The sequence below is a fragment of the Anopheles stephensi genome, chromosome 3 (genome assembly GCF_013141755.1).
Source record: "Anopheles stephensi strain Indian chromosome 3, UCI_ANSTEP_V1.0, whole genome shotgun sequence".
In the NCBI taxonomy this organism is placed as follows: Eukaryota; Metazoa; Arthropoda; class Insecta; order Diptera; family Culicidae; genus Anopheles; species Anopheles stephensi.
The window spans coordinates 59,085,411-59,099,418 of record NC_050203.1 but is presented as its reverse complement, the minus strand read 5'-3'; the positions used below and the strand labels follow the sequence as shown (position 1 = coordinate 59,099,418).

The 14,008-nt window shown below is 43.1% G+C and overlaps 4 protein-coding genes across 5 annotated transcripts; 3 read left to right on the top strand and 1 right to left on the bottom strand.

Moving 5' to 3' along the window:
• Window positions 1-346: 346 nt before the first annotated feature.
• LOC118509271 (cytochrome b-c1 complex subunit Rieske, mitochondrial) lies at window positions 347-2,321 on the bottom strand. Of its 2 annotated transcripts, none has more exons than XM_036049626.1 (4): window positions 2,013-2,321; window positions 1,313-1,453; window positions 1,000-1,247; window positions 347-927 (listed from the first exon to the last, which is right to left on the bottom strand). In XM_036049626.1, the coding sequence occupies exons 1-4, from the start codon at window positions 2,131-2,133 to the stop codon at window positions 709-711; spliced, it is 729 nt and encodes a 242-aa protein (XP_035905519.1). In that variant the 5' UTR covers window positions 2,134-2,321; the 3' UTR covers window positions 347-708. The 2 variants fall into 2 exon arrangements, with proteins under 2 accessions (XP_035905519.1, XP_035905518.1); XM_036049625.1 differs by having other exon boundaries at window positions 1,935-2,306.
• A 5,368-nt stretch (window positions 2,322-7,689) lies between these two features.
• On the top strand, window positions 7,690-8,232 carry LOC118510884. Its single transcript, XM_036053264.1, has 2 exons — window positions 7,690-7,811; window positions 7,866-8,232. Exons 1-2 carry the CDS (start codon window positions 7,755-7,757, stop codon window positions 8,190-8,192), a joined length of 384 nt encoding a protein of 127 aa, XP_035909157.1. The 5' UTR covers window positions 7,690-7,754; the 3' UTR covers window positions 8,193-8,232.
• Window positions 8,233-9,079: 847 nt separating this feature from the next.
• LOC118510002 lies at window positions 9,080-9,677 on the top strand. Its single transcript, XM_036051387.1, has 2 exons — window positions 9,080-9,283; window positions 9,351-9,677. The coding sequence occupies exons 1-2, from the start codon at window positions 9,080-9,082 to the stop codon at window positions 9,675-9,677; spliced, it is 531 nt and encodes a 176-aa protein (XP_035907280.1).
• A 2,222-nt stretch (window positions 9,678-11,899) lies between these two features.
• On the top strand, window positions 11,900-12,699 carry LOC118510095. Its single transcript, XM_036051520.1, has 2 exons — window positions 11,900-12,126; window positions 12,222-12,699. The coding sequence occupies exons 1-2, from the start codon at window positions 11,911-11,913 to the stop codon at window positions 12,546-12,548; spliced, it is 543 nt and encodes a 180-aa protein (XP_035907413.1). The 5' UTR covers window positions 11,900-11,910; the 3' UTR covers window positions 12,549-12,699.
• The last annotated feature ends 1,309 nt before the right edge of the window (window positions 12,700-14,008 follow it).

Below are 14,008 nucleotides of genomic sequence, written 5' to 3'. Positions count from 1 at the left end.
TCCGGCTAGTGTCCAATCCAACGAATTGAAAACGACTAACTGGATAGCCAGTCCTGCATACGTGGGGTTAGATCCCTGGTTCTGTCGTCTGAAGAGTGGCATCGTTATCGCCCCGGCCACCGGACTGCCCCAAGTCAACTTTGCACAAGGTCGTTCCAGGCTCTTGCCTGCCTGGATAGCGCGTCAAGAGTATCAGCTTCACGGTGACCACCTCCTACTGTTAGAGGTTATCCAGAGCCCAACATCTGGAATTCAGACTCCGGAATCTAGCAGCTTCTTAAGTGAGAACATGCAGTGGCATCATTCCCAGCATTTTGACCCTTAACAGAAGAATAACAGATTGATGATCAGCTATAGTAACGTTATACCAATCAATTTATTACCCAGTCTGCTGTAATTGTTCTACTATCGGTAAATTGGTTTTGGTTTGCATTGTTGCTGTCTCCTGTTGCTGGGGGGTTGGGACGCCTCTTACGATTTTCTGGGCATTAGTAGCTCCTTGGTCGGACTGGGTTTGCAAATACTTACACACACACACACGCGAGGCGGTGACAATCCGAAGGAACCCTTTTGCGTCATTCAACACTTATCGCCGAACCAAGATTGATTGTTCAGCTCGTTTTGCACTACTTATTTGGATTGGGAGGGTTCTGCTCTTTTAACCGGTTTTGCGATGGAAACTGAAGGGGTGGTGGGAGGGGACGGTTTCTAACCGACAACAAGCAGACCATCCTCCGGGAACTCATAGTACGGCACTTCCAGGTTCAGCGGAGCCGGACCCTTGCGGATACGGCCGGACGCGTCGTAATGGGAACCGTGGCACGGACAGTAGTAGCCACCGAAGTCACCAGCGTTCGCAATTGGCACACAGCCAAGATGCGTGCACACACCGATAACGACGAGCCATTCCGGTTTCTGGACGCGCTCCTGCAAGATTCAATAGATAAACAACAAGCATTAGACACATTCGTACAGTTTTTCGCTCAACCGTTCACGTACCGTATCGTTCTGGGGATCGCGCAGGGTAGCGACCGCGACCGACTGTTCCGCCTCGATCTCCTGTGCGGTACGGTGGCGGATGAACAGTGGCTTACCGCGCCACTTGAACGTCATCGACTTGCCCTCGGGGATATCGGCCAGCTTGATTTCGATCTTGGACATGGCCAACACATCGGCGGACGCGCTCATCGAGGAGACGAACGTCGACACTAGCGACTTGGCGACGTACGCAGTCGAAACGGCGGCACCTAGAACCGGGATTAAGGCACGGGCATTATTGCGAATCAGCAGGGAACATGCGCAGCGCACTTACCTCCGACCAGAAGGTACGTGAAGGCAGCACGATCATCCGCGCTGTCGTTCTTCGCGTTCGGGCGCTTCACCTGGTCACGACGGTAGTCCGAGAAATCCGGCACCCGGATGTCGGTGTGGGCGCATCGGATCTGTGTTGCTCCTGCAACCGAAAGTAGAGGCAAAGTTAGTTTAATAAGGCACGGAGAAACAATTTAATCGAACTGGGTACACATTGACATCTGGAGCGTTTTGGTTCGGTTTGTTTTGATCATTCCGTCATACGGCGCAGTGTGGGATGAAACGTTCCTTGCTGCACCATGAAAAGGTAATTCTGGCCGGGTTTTTTACAAAAAAGTAAAGAACCAAAATTTTAAAGATAAGCAGTTCGTCCTTTCATACCCCATCACGGTGGGCTTTCAGCAAAAAGGACAATTTGGCACGGAACGACGATTGCATTACATAACGCAAGATTTTGCACCGATTTTTGTTTTTCACCCGATGATTCGGTCCACACGGAGAACTGTCAAACGTGCGACCATGTCGTCGTCCTTCGCTAGAACAATTATGCAACACAACTTTAACGCAAAGTTTAGCGCATTTCGCTGCCCCATCTCCAGACGCAAGCAACCAAAGATATTAACCTGTGACGCCAGAAACCACCCGAACATTGTTGCTCGGCAGGCCAGCGGCGGATGCGGCCGAAACGACAGGGATCTGACCTGCGGCAGATGCCGATTTGCTTTCGGTCTTCGCAGCACCGACGACGGCAGGTTTCAGCCCATTGGTGACGGACTGCGACACTCCGCGGACAGCGGACAGCTTGGCCAGATTGGTCAGCATTGTCGGGCGCGCGTATCTTCTGCGGGAGCAGCAACCAACGGTAGGGGGGCTTAAAACGGATTCCCGGACACGACGGAACTCGTACGGTACACTTTCTCGTTCGCGGTGGTTTGCACAGTTTTTCGAAGGGGATGGATTTTTTTTTGCCAGCGATGTGTCAAAAGGTTGCCAAATGTTTGACAGCCCGGCTGACAGGTTCGAAAGTGTTAAGCCGCGTCTAAACGGTTGATTGGTATGATCGGCTTCGAAAAAGCTTCGTATTGTCGAAAAAGTTATGAGTTTAGAATTTTGAGCAAAAACGTTATTTGAAATAGTTTTTAAATATTTGTTAACATTGAAATTTACACTCCTTGAAATAATTTCTGTGAATTATCATATAGAAATTATTGATCTGAGGCTCTTTTATGTAGTGGAATATAACGAAGAGGCCCAAAATGTCGGATTGGGAATATACTAGGCAAAACCCAGAATGACGGTGGCTCCACCAGCTGCACTGCGAACAACAACTGTTACACTCAGGGTTAATGTACTGATGGGTGACCGCATCTGTGAATGTGTTCTAGCGTCCTCAAGGCCCCCTGGTAGTCCATTTCAATATGGATTAGACAAGGGCCCTTGGAATAAAACCCTTGGACTAGGCCTCTTGGTAAAGGTCCCTTGGACTTGGCCGCTTGGACTAGTCCTCTTGATAAAGGTCCCTTGGACTAGGCTGTTTGGACTAGGCCTCTTGGACTTGGCCTCTTGGACTAGGCCCCTTGGGCTAGGCCCTTATACTAGGCCCCTTGGGCTAGGTCCTTTGATTAGGTCCCTTGGACTAGGACAATTAAACTAGGTAACTGATACTAAGCTCCTTGGACTACGCCCCTTGGACTAGGATTCTTGGACAAGGACCCTTGGACTAGCCCCTTGGATTAGGTATATCCTAGAATTGCCGCGATTTCCGATTGGTTGAAGAAGTTAGATAATCGATAATTTCTACAGGAGGAGGCTCAGATCGCGAAGTAAGTTAAGCTGTTGTTGAAGTATCCCCATCACCTGTGAAACTAATGATCTTTGCACAAATTAGTACATTTCATATGTCTCCAAATGACTGATCAGGTGGACTGATTATCCTAACTGGATCCTTAACTAAGCATATACCAGGGAAATAATTTTAATTTAGAAAATCCTCCTGGTCACTTTCCAGCCTAACGAACAAAGCTTAACATCTGTTTTATCACGTATTAAATTTGTTTGGCAGCTGGTACAATCAAAACGATTTCGCATGAGAAATCTGTCCACTATAAAGTGATTATTAATTTGACAGGAATCGACAATAAGTCGTCGGACACTTAACCACGTGCGTACATGTTGCACTTAGCGTGCCCAACACCACTAATCGTAGGACAAAGTTGCGATATCTTTGTGCAGTGTAAATTTTGTGATCATGTGTAAGATAGGCAACATGTACTACTGTCAGTATATATGACTACGCCGGCCAGATCCGGTCAGTCTCTATAAATACTGCCCCATCCTGTACATGAGCTTCTCCATTTACTTTGTCACGCTGGTTGGGTAAGAACACGGTTCTCATGGGAAGACACGATACATTGCAGTTGTTCGTGTATGCGCTGTGCGTTGTTTCGGTGCTTAGTTTTCAAGTAATGTTTGAAAATTTTAAGCAAATAGATGGGTTTGAGTTGGCACTGTTCGATCTACGTGTGCGAAAGTTCAACCGTACCTTAACTGTACTGAACGGATCGGTCATAATAAACGACTGGATTAACGACAGCCTGGTGGTAAATGCAGTAGATTTAAAAAAAAAACTCAACCTCGTATTAATGCAGTGTACCGGTAGTTTTCATTGGACTTATTTCACAGTCGGCTCGGAAACCAGCAGTTCAATCTATCCGATGAAACTCCCATCGTCCGGCTGTTGCAGCTTCATTGACAACATGTACAGCAACTACGGGAAGTATGTTGAGATGCTGGATAACATGCCCGCAAAAGGCGAATGTCCGTTTTCGCCGCGAACAATCAACGTGATCAACTTTGTATTCCCGCAAGATGCAGCACCGCCCGTAATGCCGCGAGGCCTTTGGAAAGGGCTACTAAGCGCGAAAAGGGACGGGCAGCACATGTTGTCTTACTATTTACTTGTTAAATCTACAGATGATTACTAGCTAATTGTAGGATCGTTGTACATAACAAATAAAACTGCGCTGCAGATTCTAGTAATCAAACTAGAATTATTTATTATGTACAAGTATTTCGTGTGTTTTTTATTTCCATGCATGAAAGTAGAAGAAAATACTTAACCAACTGAGATCAGACGGTTAGAATGGTCGCTTTACCGGATGGTTTGAGCGTGATCTGTGTACTGATCGTAGACGAGTATCATCTGAAGTTGTGGCATGTTCAAGCTGCTCTTTAATTACCAAATATTAATATGAGAGACCACTTATTGCTAAACAAATAACAGACTCTCAGAAATGCGTGCCCAGTACCATCATGTAACGTGCCATTCATGCATAACATTCATTGAAAGAGATGATACAATCATATTACACATGATACAGTTATTTTATATTCATTTTCATCATTCCATTCACTCTGTTTCGGTCATAGGACAGTGCAGTCTCGTTGAGGACGGGTTTCAGCTGCCAGTTGCTATTATTCCATGTTTGATCGTAAGTAATTCTTAAATTCTCTTTAAAAAAATTAAAACATTACTAATCCTTCAACATCGGCACCAGTTTTCCTACGGTAGTTTAACCGGGGTTCAAATCTCATCCAGATCGCCTCCTCGTACGCAGGGTTTACTACTTTGCTACGAGTACAATGAAATCACAGAAAGTGAGAAAATGCTGCCAGAGATCTTTTGAGGGTTCATTGGCAAGAAAAAAACCTTAAACATAAACTGAGTTCTTCTCATTCTAAGTTTTAAGTTGTTTTTTAAGCTCTTTCGCATTTTTAGATTTTGTTTGGAAGCAGTGTTATTAGAAATTTCGGAGATTTAGTGAATCTGAGATAAGAGTGATACGCATTGAAGTTATTATGAGGTTAAAATGTAGTTATTAATTAGTTTCATGTAGCATTCCTCAACGGAAATTTGTCTTTTATTCTCTTTTATAGTTAGGTTCATGTGTACAATACGGCATCGGACCGTAATACTTAATAAATAAATAAATAAGTTAGGTTCATGTATTTTGGGGTTATAGTTATTGACTGGTGAGTCTTGGTGATCTTGATAGGATCTTATTACAGTAGCAAGAATTGGCAAAAGTCTAAATAGAGGGTCCTCCCACTCACGGCACTCACTTTTCGCTACTGAGTTACCTTAAATTTAGGTAAAATTTAAGCAAAAATGTGATTTTTTTTTGTAATAATGATTTATAATAATTGTAAACAATAAATAAATAAATAAATAATTCTAGTAAAATGACTCTGACTTTAGCCCAAGAATTTTTTCAAAGAGAGAGAGAGAAAAAGAGAGAGAAAGAGAGAGAAATAGAGAGAGAGAGCGAGAGGGAGAGAGAGAGAGAATTAACAATTAGAATTCTTCGAATTCCCGAGCTTTAGGAAGTCAACGAAGAAGCGTTAGTCGACATAATCTTTCCAACTGTCACGGACTAGCCTACATCTACTAATCACGTTACATTTGTTTACGTTTGATAGTTGTTAGTGATAACGAACCATGAATTAGACACACATTCAAACAGCGCGTTGGGAGATAAACATTGTATTCAATGCTGGATGATAGTTAGTTGTAGGATTCAAAGCTCATGCATGAAATGAAATAGATGTTTCTTATTTAGGTGGCCAAGAAAGTTGAATTTGGAATTGAGTTATTGAAGTTAAAATTTTTAAATGAAATTAAAAGAGCTTGGCTGAAAATACAGTATTTATAAGGTACATATCATTCATTAAATGACAGGTTTTAAAAAAATACAGTTCCAAACCAAATCCAAATCCGTGAGGAGACCGGTCGATTTTATCGACAGGACATACCTCCCAATATAACAACCATCAATTTTCGTGAATATATTTATCACATAGCCAGTAAAAATGAAAAACTTTGATATTTCTGTGCAGTGTAAGTTTCGTGATCATGTTTAGATAGGTAACGTGTAGTCATACTATCAGAACATGTGACTAACAGGCTCAGGTTTGGTACGTTCGAGCTGCAGTGAAGGCAAACCGTATAAAAACTACCCTATATGCGCAGAGTTTTCCTATGTACGTGGTGCTTTTGGTTGGCAAAGAACACATTCCTAATGGGAGGCTACGATACTTGGAAAGTGTCTCTGTTTTCCTTGTGCGCCGTGTCTGTGGCTAGTTTTAACGTAATGTTTGAAAATGTTGAGCAACAGCTTGGCTCGGATGTGGCAAAGCTCGATCTCCGCGTGCGCAAGTACAACCGTACCTTAAAGGTATTGAACGGGTCGACCATCGTACCGAATTGGGTTGACAACAGCTTGGAGGTAAACACCGCCTGTAGCAGATTTTTGCAACACAACCTCACAATAATGGGGAACGTATCGAAAGCTTTCGTTGGATTTATTTCACAGTCGGCTCGGAAACCAGCAGTTCAATCACTACCCGATGAAACTCCCATCGTCCGGCTGTTGCAGCTTCATCGACAACTTGCACAGCAACTACGGGAAGTATGTTGAGTCGATGGAAAACCTGCCCGCGAAGGGCGAATGTCCATTTTCGCCGCGGTCAATCAACTTGAATAATTTTGCCTTCCCCAAAGAAGTCATTCCGCTGGTAATGCCGCGAGGACTTTGGAAAGGGCAGGTCACCGGGAAACGGGATGAGGAGGTCGTGTTGTCCTATCACATACTGTTTACATCTTCTGATGATTACTAGCTGTTTGTATGAGACACAGGATGTTGTATTTATTGTATGCATATGGGATGCCCTGATCACGTGGCATCAAGTTATATTATTTATTATATTTTAATAAATAGAAACAGCACTAATTTATTATGTAAAACAGGTACGAGTTCCGGCTTTTTCATTCCTATAAAATTGTGCAGCTAGTAGTAGAGTAGATAGTTGATAGTAGAACTTAGACCGGACTGTCAAACAACGGCCAGATCGCAGTACTCGATCGTATATTGATCGGAGGTTAGTATCAGAGTAGACTGCTAGTGACTTCCGTAATGTCTTCTTCATGCGTTCTATGAATAAATATTAATGCTGCTGATCATCAATTTCTGTCGACTACTGATCACTAACGAAACCAATGTGGTCGGCCTAGGACCTCCCAAAACATTTTTTTCCAGTATTGTATAGAATAAGGCATCATAGACATAAAGACTTTATATAGGCGCGCTTTCAAATAGGCGTTGCACGCCATGTTGTGAGAGCGGACTATTACTGTTAGACCGCAGCGATAAGCATCAGCCGATCAACTATGAATACTATATTCCCTTTACAGCTCCATCCCACTTGAGTGGTGTCCCTAGTGTTCGCCGGAACCTTTGAAACTTATCATCATGTTAAAAGTATCCCTGTACGCGCTGTTTATCGTTTCCACACTTAGTTTGAAGGTAGTGTTCGAAAACTTTGTACAACTGTCCGGTTTCGATATAGCACTGCTGGACTTACGCGTCCGAAAGTACAACCGTACCATGACTGTGTTGAACGGCTCGTTCATCCTACCCACTTGGATGAATAACACTCTTGAGGTAATATTGAAAGCAACAGTTGACTGGAACTGAACTTGACCGGTGCTTTTAAAGCTCTCGTTGGATTTATTTCACAGTCGGCTCGGTAACCAGCAGTTCAATCACTACCCGATGAAGCTACCGTCGTGCGGTATATGCGACTTTCTGGACAACTTGCAGATGAGCTACGAGAAGCAAGTGGCCGAGCTGGAAAACTTGCCGGCGATAGGCGAGTGTCCGTTTTCACCGCGGTCCGTCATCATGCGCGATTTTGCCTTCCCTCAGGAGGTAGTGTCCCAGGTAATGCCCAGGGGTCTTTGGAAAGCGCTAGTAACTGCAAGGCTCGAGGGAAAGGTTGTGGTGCAATACTACTTTCTCGTCAAAGGGTATGATGATTTTTGAGCGTTTGCTCGGGTTCTTATACATGATAAAATGAGTCGTATTTGTGCAAGCAAACAAAGTAGTAAATAAAAAAGATATAAAATAGGGACTTATGAAAGGACTCCCGCTTGAATATATTGTGAAATGTACCCAAAGAATGAATAATGCAAATTTGATGCACCCTATTATGGAAGATATTAGAGGCCAGAAACAATGGTTGGGATATTATAATGACTAATCTTAATAAAGGATCTAACAGATGTATGTCCCAGTAGTCGCGTGTACCTCTGGGACATGGGCTTTGTTCAAAAGTGACTGTTCGAGAGGAAGATTCTCAGAGGAATTTACGGTGGAAGAACAATTATGAACTCCTCGAGCTGAAAGGTGATCTCACTACTGTGCAGTGTATAAGATTCGTCAGGCTCTGATGGGCTGATCATGTCATGAGTCTGACACCAGACAACCTTGTCCTTAAAGTCCTGATAGGACCATCCACATGGACAGAGGAGGCCTGATAGACTTTACATGAGATGGAATCATGACTTTAGCAGAGTGAAGAAAGTCCGACATATAAGACTAGCAGACGATGGCTCTAGATCGTGAGCGGTATTCAGGTTTTCTGCAGTAAGCCAAGGTCGCGAAGGGGTTGTACCGCGGTTGTACAGGCATGTATCTGATGCATGTGATGCAGATATGAATCTACAAAGCTCACGTGTGCATGAGCTTTAGAAGCAATGATAGAGCAAGCAAACTGTTTCAGTTGTAAAATATGAAAATAAATCCTGATGCACGTGACGATAAATGAAACGTGCTGCTAGTTGTGTTGGTAAAACCTTTAAATACTGCATCACGTTACTGACGCGCATTTAGTGTACCCGCCATCAAATTGGCCTACCAATCATTCATCAATGACGACAACACTATGGATCGTAATTGTACTGCACTGCTGTGGTGTGACGGTGCGCTGCATAAACCTTGCTTTCGAAAACTTTGAGCAGACTTTCGGTGAGGATTCCATGTTGTGTGATGCCCGGGTACGCAAGTTTAATCGGACGACCAGTGTTTTGAATGGGACGTTCCATATTTTCCATGACACCAGCAAGGATGTGCAGGTATAATCGACTACCAGACTTTAAGGTTTAACGCTTAAGCTTCACTAACGAAGACCCATTTTTACAGTATCAACTGGATATGTACTACAGCCGCCTTGGCAATCAACAGTACAACCTGTTACCGATGAAAATCCCATCAGCTGGAATATGTGACTTTGTCAATAATCTGTATTCCGTCTATCCGGAGATGACGGAGCTGTTTATCAATTTCCCTCCCCGGTACCAGTGTCCTATTCGAGCGAGGCAAATGTTCGTTTTAGATAGAGAATTTCCATCTGAGATATGGCCAATGGTGATGCGGAAGGTGGGCCTGTGGAAGCTAGACATACGCGGTGTGTTAGGAAGCGAACCTCATCTTGGCTTTAGCTTTACCCTTAGAGCTTCCAATGATTGAGAGCTTTCTAGCAATGCAAATTCAATTTATTTCTATTTATTTTATTTATGAGTGACGATGATGAAAAAAAAATAAATTATGTTAGTTATGTACCCATTGTTTGGTTTGGTCTTTTCTTTTGCAGTTGTGGGAGCTAGATTCTGAAAATTCAATTAAAAATGCTAAACCCATGTGCTGAGATAAGCGATCGTCAGAATTACTAAGAATTACTAGAAGCTAACATAAACGTCAGATTTACGTAGATTACATACATATAAAAAAACAAAACTACTACTACAAAAGATTAGTGAAGAACGAAGAAGATTCCACAACATCCTTCCAATCTCCCATTACTACACTAAAAAACTACATTGAAATATGCACAATTGCGTGCCTCGTTAGAGATCCTTCGATAGTAATAGAAGCATATAGGCCCACACTGGCAGCATGCACACAGTCAGTCTGGCATTGCACTTCTTTCCAAAATGCCACACAGAATAGTAACGGTGGCAATCGTTACTATCGTGCTAATATACTGCAGCTGGCAGGCATTTGGTATGAAATTAGTGCTGCAAACCTTCGAGCAAACTGTCGGTCAGGAAAGCGTATGGTTCGATCTACGGGTGCGAAAGTTCAACAGGACCACCACCGTAATAAACGGGACGATACACCTGTTTATAGAGGGTTCCAACGATCATCAGGTATGTGAGAGAAGGGCTCAAGAAGGTTCGGTCATCTGAAACGCTTATCTGAAATATTCCTTTCCTAAGTTTCAGATTGACGTATTCTACAGCCGGCTGGGCAATCAACAGTTTAATCACTTGCCTATCAAGCTTCCCACGGCCGGAATATGTGACTTTATGGATCATCTACACACCAACTACCACCAATACATGTACATCTTTCGTAACGCACCGGAAAAGGGCGAGTGTCCCATCTCGAAGCGGGAAATATATGTACTGGATGCCGAATTTCCAACTGAAACCATACCGCAAATATTGCTCAGGAATGGGCTGTACAAATCGTGGGTGCGATGCAACCTGCACGGAGAGGAGATCCTAAACTACTATACTATTTTTAAAGCCACTGATGTTTGATTCTTTTGAAAAGAGTCAAATGGTTGCAATGAATGTAAGGAGAGAAATAAACTAGCCCAACATGATCGAGATATTTAATTCTGTAATAACTTCTCAGTATACTGTGTTTTGTATTGACATTGAACATGTTGGCCGTATGGGATTACTAGATTTTTAGTTGTTTCGGATGGGATTTGGTACCGGTCCTGTCTTGTGAAATTGCTCTCATTAAACCAACCTTCCGACTCTTCTCCGCGATGTTAGTAATTTCGCATAACAACCGGTAGTAGTGTAGTTGAAAAATCGCAGAGCTCAGTTTTTAGGGATTCCACCAACAGCTCCAATGCAGAAGAACACATCAATGCACTCATCACATCAATGTCTGGGTCTTCAGTTACTACCACTTCTTCTTCATTGGCACTACAACTTCGAGAGGTCTCGGCCAGCCATTTCTGGCGTGACTTAATTTTACCCTTAGCAAGGTAGTCAGCCCAGTGTACGGGGAGGCGGTCTGAATGGGATTTGAACCCCGGTCCTGCCGTGTGAAGACCGGCGCCATTATCGCCTCGGCCACCGGACCGTAAAGATCATGTCAAATTCAAATGGCGTATAATGACAAGAATAAGTACTTACATGAGGGTAAAATTGGTTAAGGGAGTCAAAAATGGTAGGCCAAAAGCTGCACGATCTTATTGAGCTGTTAGTTGGAGCAGATACATTTGATCTTCAGGATTGTTTGTGGTATGTATCTTATAATTTGGGGGCAGCCCGGTTGTAGAGGCGACAACGGCGCCAGTCTTCCGTAGTGAGGACTGACTATCTAACTACGTTTTATCATTAAGGCTTGTAAACCAGAAATGTCAGGCATGACATTTCAGGAGTCTCTAGGCCAATAAGAGAGATTATTTTCTCCCAAACAAAAATTGTACTTCACCAGGAACAATCAACATAATTAATAACAAACATTCAACTAAAAAAACAGGCCTCACAGATGATTTAAAATCGTGCCGTTTTCACATAAAATAGCACAATAACATTCAATTACAACTCAACAATCGCATGCAATGGTTTATTTGAGCACAGAGTGGCCACAGATCAGCTGATAAAGCAAAGGTATAAAAGCATCAGCTTTACACATTGTACACAATCAGCCAGACAGTGCATTTTTGCGCCTGAAAATGATACACAGGATAGCGACGGTGTCAGTTTTTACCATCGTACTGTTTTGCTGGTGCCGTCAGGTGTGTAGCAAAAAGTTAACGCTGGAAAGCTTTGAGCAAACGGTAGGTGAGGATGTGATGTGGCTCGATCTGCGAGTTCGAAAGTACAACAGAACGTCTTCGGTAATAAACGGCACGATTCATTTGTTTGTCGATGGTACCAACGATTATAAGGTACCGAAACGATTGATAAGAAAGTTTTGTCTTAAGGCGGTAATTTGCTAATGGCATTTGTTTTTGGTTTTGTGTTGTTGCGTTATTCATAACAGTTTCAATTAGACTTATTCTACAGCCGGCTCGGTAACCAGCAGTTTAACCATGTGCCAATGAAACTGCCAACCGCGGGAATATGCGACTTTATGGATCACATCTACACAAGCTATCCGAAGGAGATGCAATTTCTAGTGAATGGACCAGAGATAGGCGAGTGTCCCATCAACAGGAGAACAATGTACATATTTGATCAGGAATTTCCGACCGAAGCCATACCGGATAGATTACTCAGGAATGGGCTGTGGAAAGCGTTGGTACGCTGTCATCTCTACGGCAAGGAGATTATAAACTACAGCATAGTATTGAAAGCGTCCGATAACTGAACAGTGTGTAGGTCCTCTTAGTCAGTTCACTTTAACAGTGTGCAAAGGTTGAACTAATCTTATTTCATTGGAAAATAAATTCTAAGCGCTTGGAAGTCTCAAATTATTGGTCATAGAAGTATAACGTTTATCACATTCTCGTAATGCTATGCTTACGAGCTTACGGTTTGCTTATTTACAAACCTGATCAAGTTTTAAATTAAATGAACTCTGCTGTATACTTTTACAAAAGAATATATCCGGTTGTTTGATGCCATAGGTCATCAAAACGATGTCCAGCGAAGATGCGCGATTTCCTAGTAAATCTTTATTATTAATTAAATAGACGAAATGTTAAATCTTGTCTACAGGCAGCTACGAACCAATCCGCAAAAAAAAGTCACTTATCCGAAGTATCCAGTCACCTTGCAAAGTATTGCAAATCGTGACAACTCTATGTCGTGTTGCGAAAGGATAACGAAGGCCTTCCGTAGGGGGTCGTAGCATTATACTTGCGTACACGGAGCGTACTGTGCAGGATATCGAAACCCGACAACTGTTCTATTCTTTCGAATGTAACTTCCACTCCGTTAATGGAAACTGCGGCCATTGTAAATAGTAGCCAATCGAACCGCATGTTGAATGCACTATTCCAACGCGTGTATCGTTATGGCGTGTGTCGATCAGATGTGTTAGATGTCTAGAAACACCGCACGTGTGATGCATCTCCCGACTACTTTACAATTGTAATACGATCGTCACCGGTGGATTGTAATTGATGGATCTTCACACGACAGGACCGGGATTAAAATCCCATCCAGATCGCCTCCCCGTACGTAGGGCTGACGACTACTTTACTACGGGTAAAATGAAGTCACAGAAAGCCAGACATGGCTGGCCGAGACCTCTCGATGTTGTTGAGTAAAGTGCAATAGCTATGAGTTTTGATTGTAATAATTAGTTTGCGACCTAAAGAGGCATTTTTCTAGTGAATGTTCATGCTCCATGGCAATAATGCAGCACTATTGCTTCCAACAGTTGAGAATCCTTTTGCGGAGTAAAAATATGGGCGAGAAAACAAAAGTAAGTACACTCAGGGGTTATACAGGATATGCTCATACTTGAACAGTTGATGTATCCACACCATCAAGTCTGAAAGGTGAGCTATCTGAGGAAGCAGCCATAATCGGAGAGAAGCTGCATGATATAGAAGCTAGTTTCGCCTTACTTTCTTACCAATGTCACCGGTTCAGGCATCTGACAATGATTCAGCACGATCACACTTAGCCCAATAGCAATATAGGGAGCCCAACATGTAGTTGCGGTTTGGTTAATGGTAGTTGGTAGCTGTGGATGAGGAATGGCTTCAACCAGTGGCAGTTCTAACGATGAACGAATCGGACAGTCACCGCGGGCTTTGTCATCTACAGGACCACGACACCTAACGGGTACCACCTCTAAAGAGTCCAGAGAACGTAAAG

Coding starts and splice junctions, on each gene's coding strand:
- LOC118509271 (XM_036049625.1), bottom strand. CDS start 2,133: ATGCTGACCAATCTGGCCAAGCTGTCCGCTGTCCGCGGAGTGTCGCAG. Junction 1,454..1,934: donor GGTGGTTTCTGGCGTCACAG/GTTAATATCTTT, acceptor TTTCGGTTGCAG/GAGCAACACAGATCCGATGC. Junction 1,248..1,312: donor CACGTACCTTCTGGTCGGAG/GTAAGTGCGCTG, acceptor TCCCGGTTCTAG/GTGCCGCCGTTTCGACTGCG.
- LOC118510884 (XM_036053264.1), top strand. CDS start 7,755: ATGACTGTGTTGAACGGCTCGTTCATCCTACCCACTTGGATGAATAAC. Junction 7,812..7,865: donor GGATGAATAACACTCTTGAG/GTAATATTGAAA, acceptor GTGCTTTTAAAG/CTCTCGTTGGATTTATTTCA.
- LOC118510002 (XM_036051387.1), top strand. CDS start 9,080: ATGACGACAACACTATGGATCGTAATTGTACTGCACTGCTGTGGTGTG. Junction 9,284..9,350: donor ACACCAGCAAGGATGTGCAG/GTATAATCGACT, acceptor CCATTTTTACAG/TATCAACTGGATATGTACTA.
- LOC118510095 (XM_036051520.1), top strand. CDS start 11,911: ATGATACACAGGATAGCGACGGTGTCAGTTTTTACCATCGTACTGTTT. Junction 12,127..12,221: donor ATGGTACCAACGATTATAAG/GTACCGAAACGA, acceptor TATTCATAACAG/TTTCAATTAGACTTATTCTA.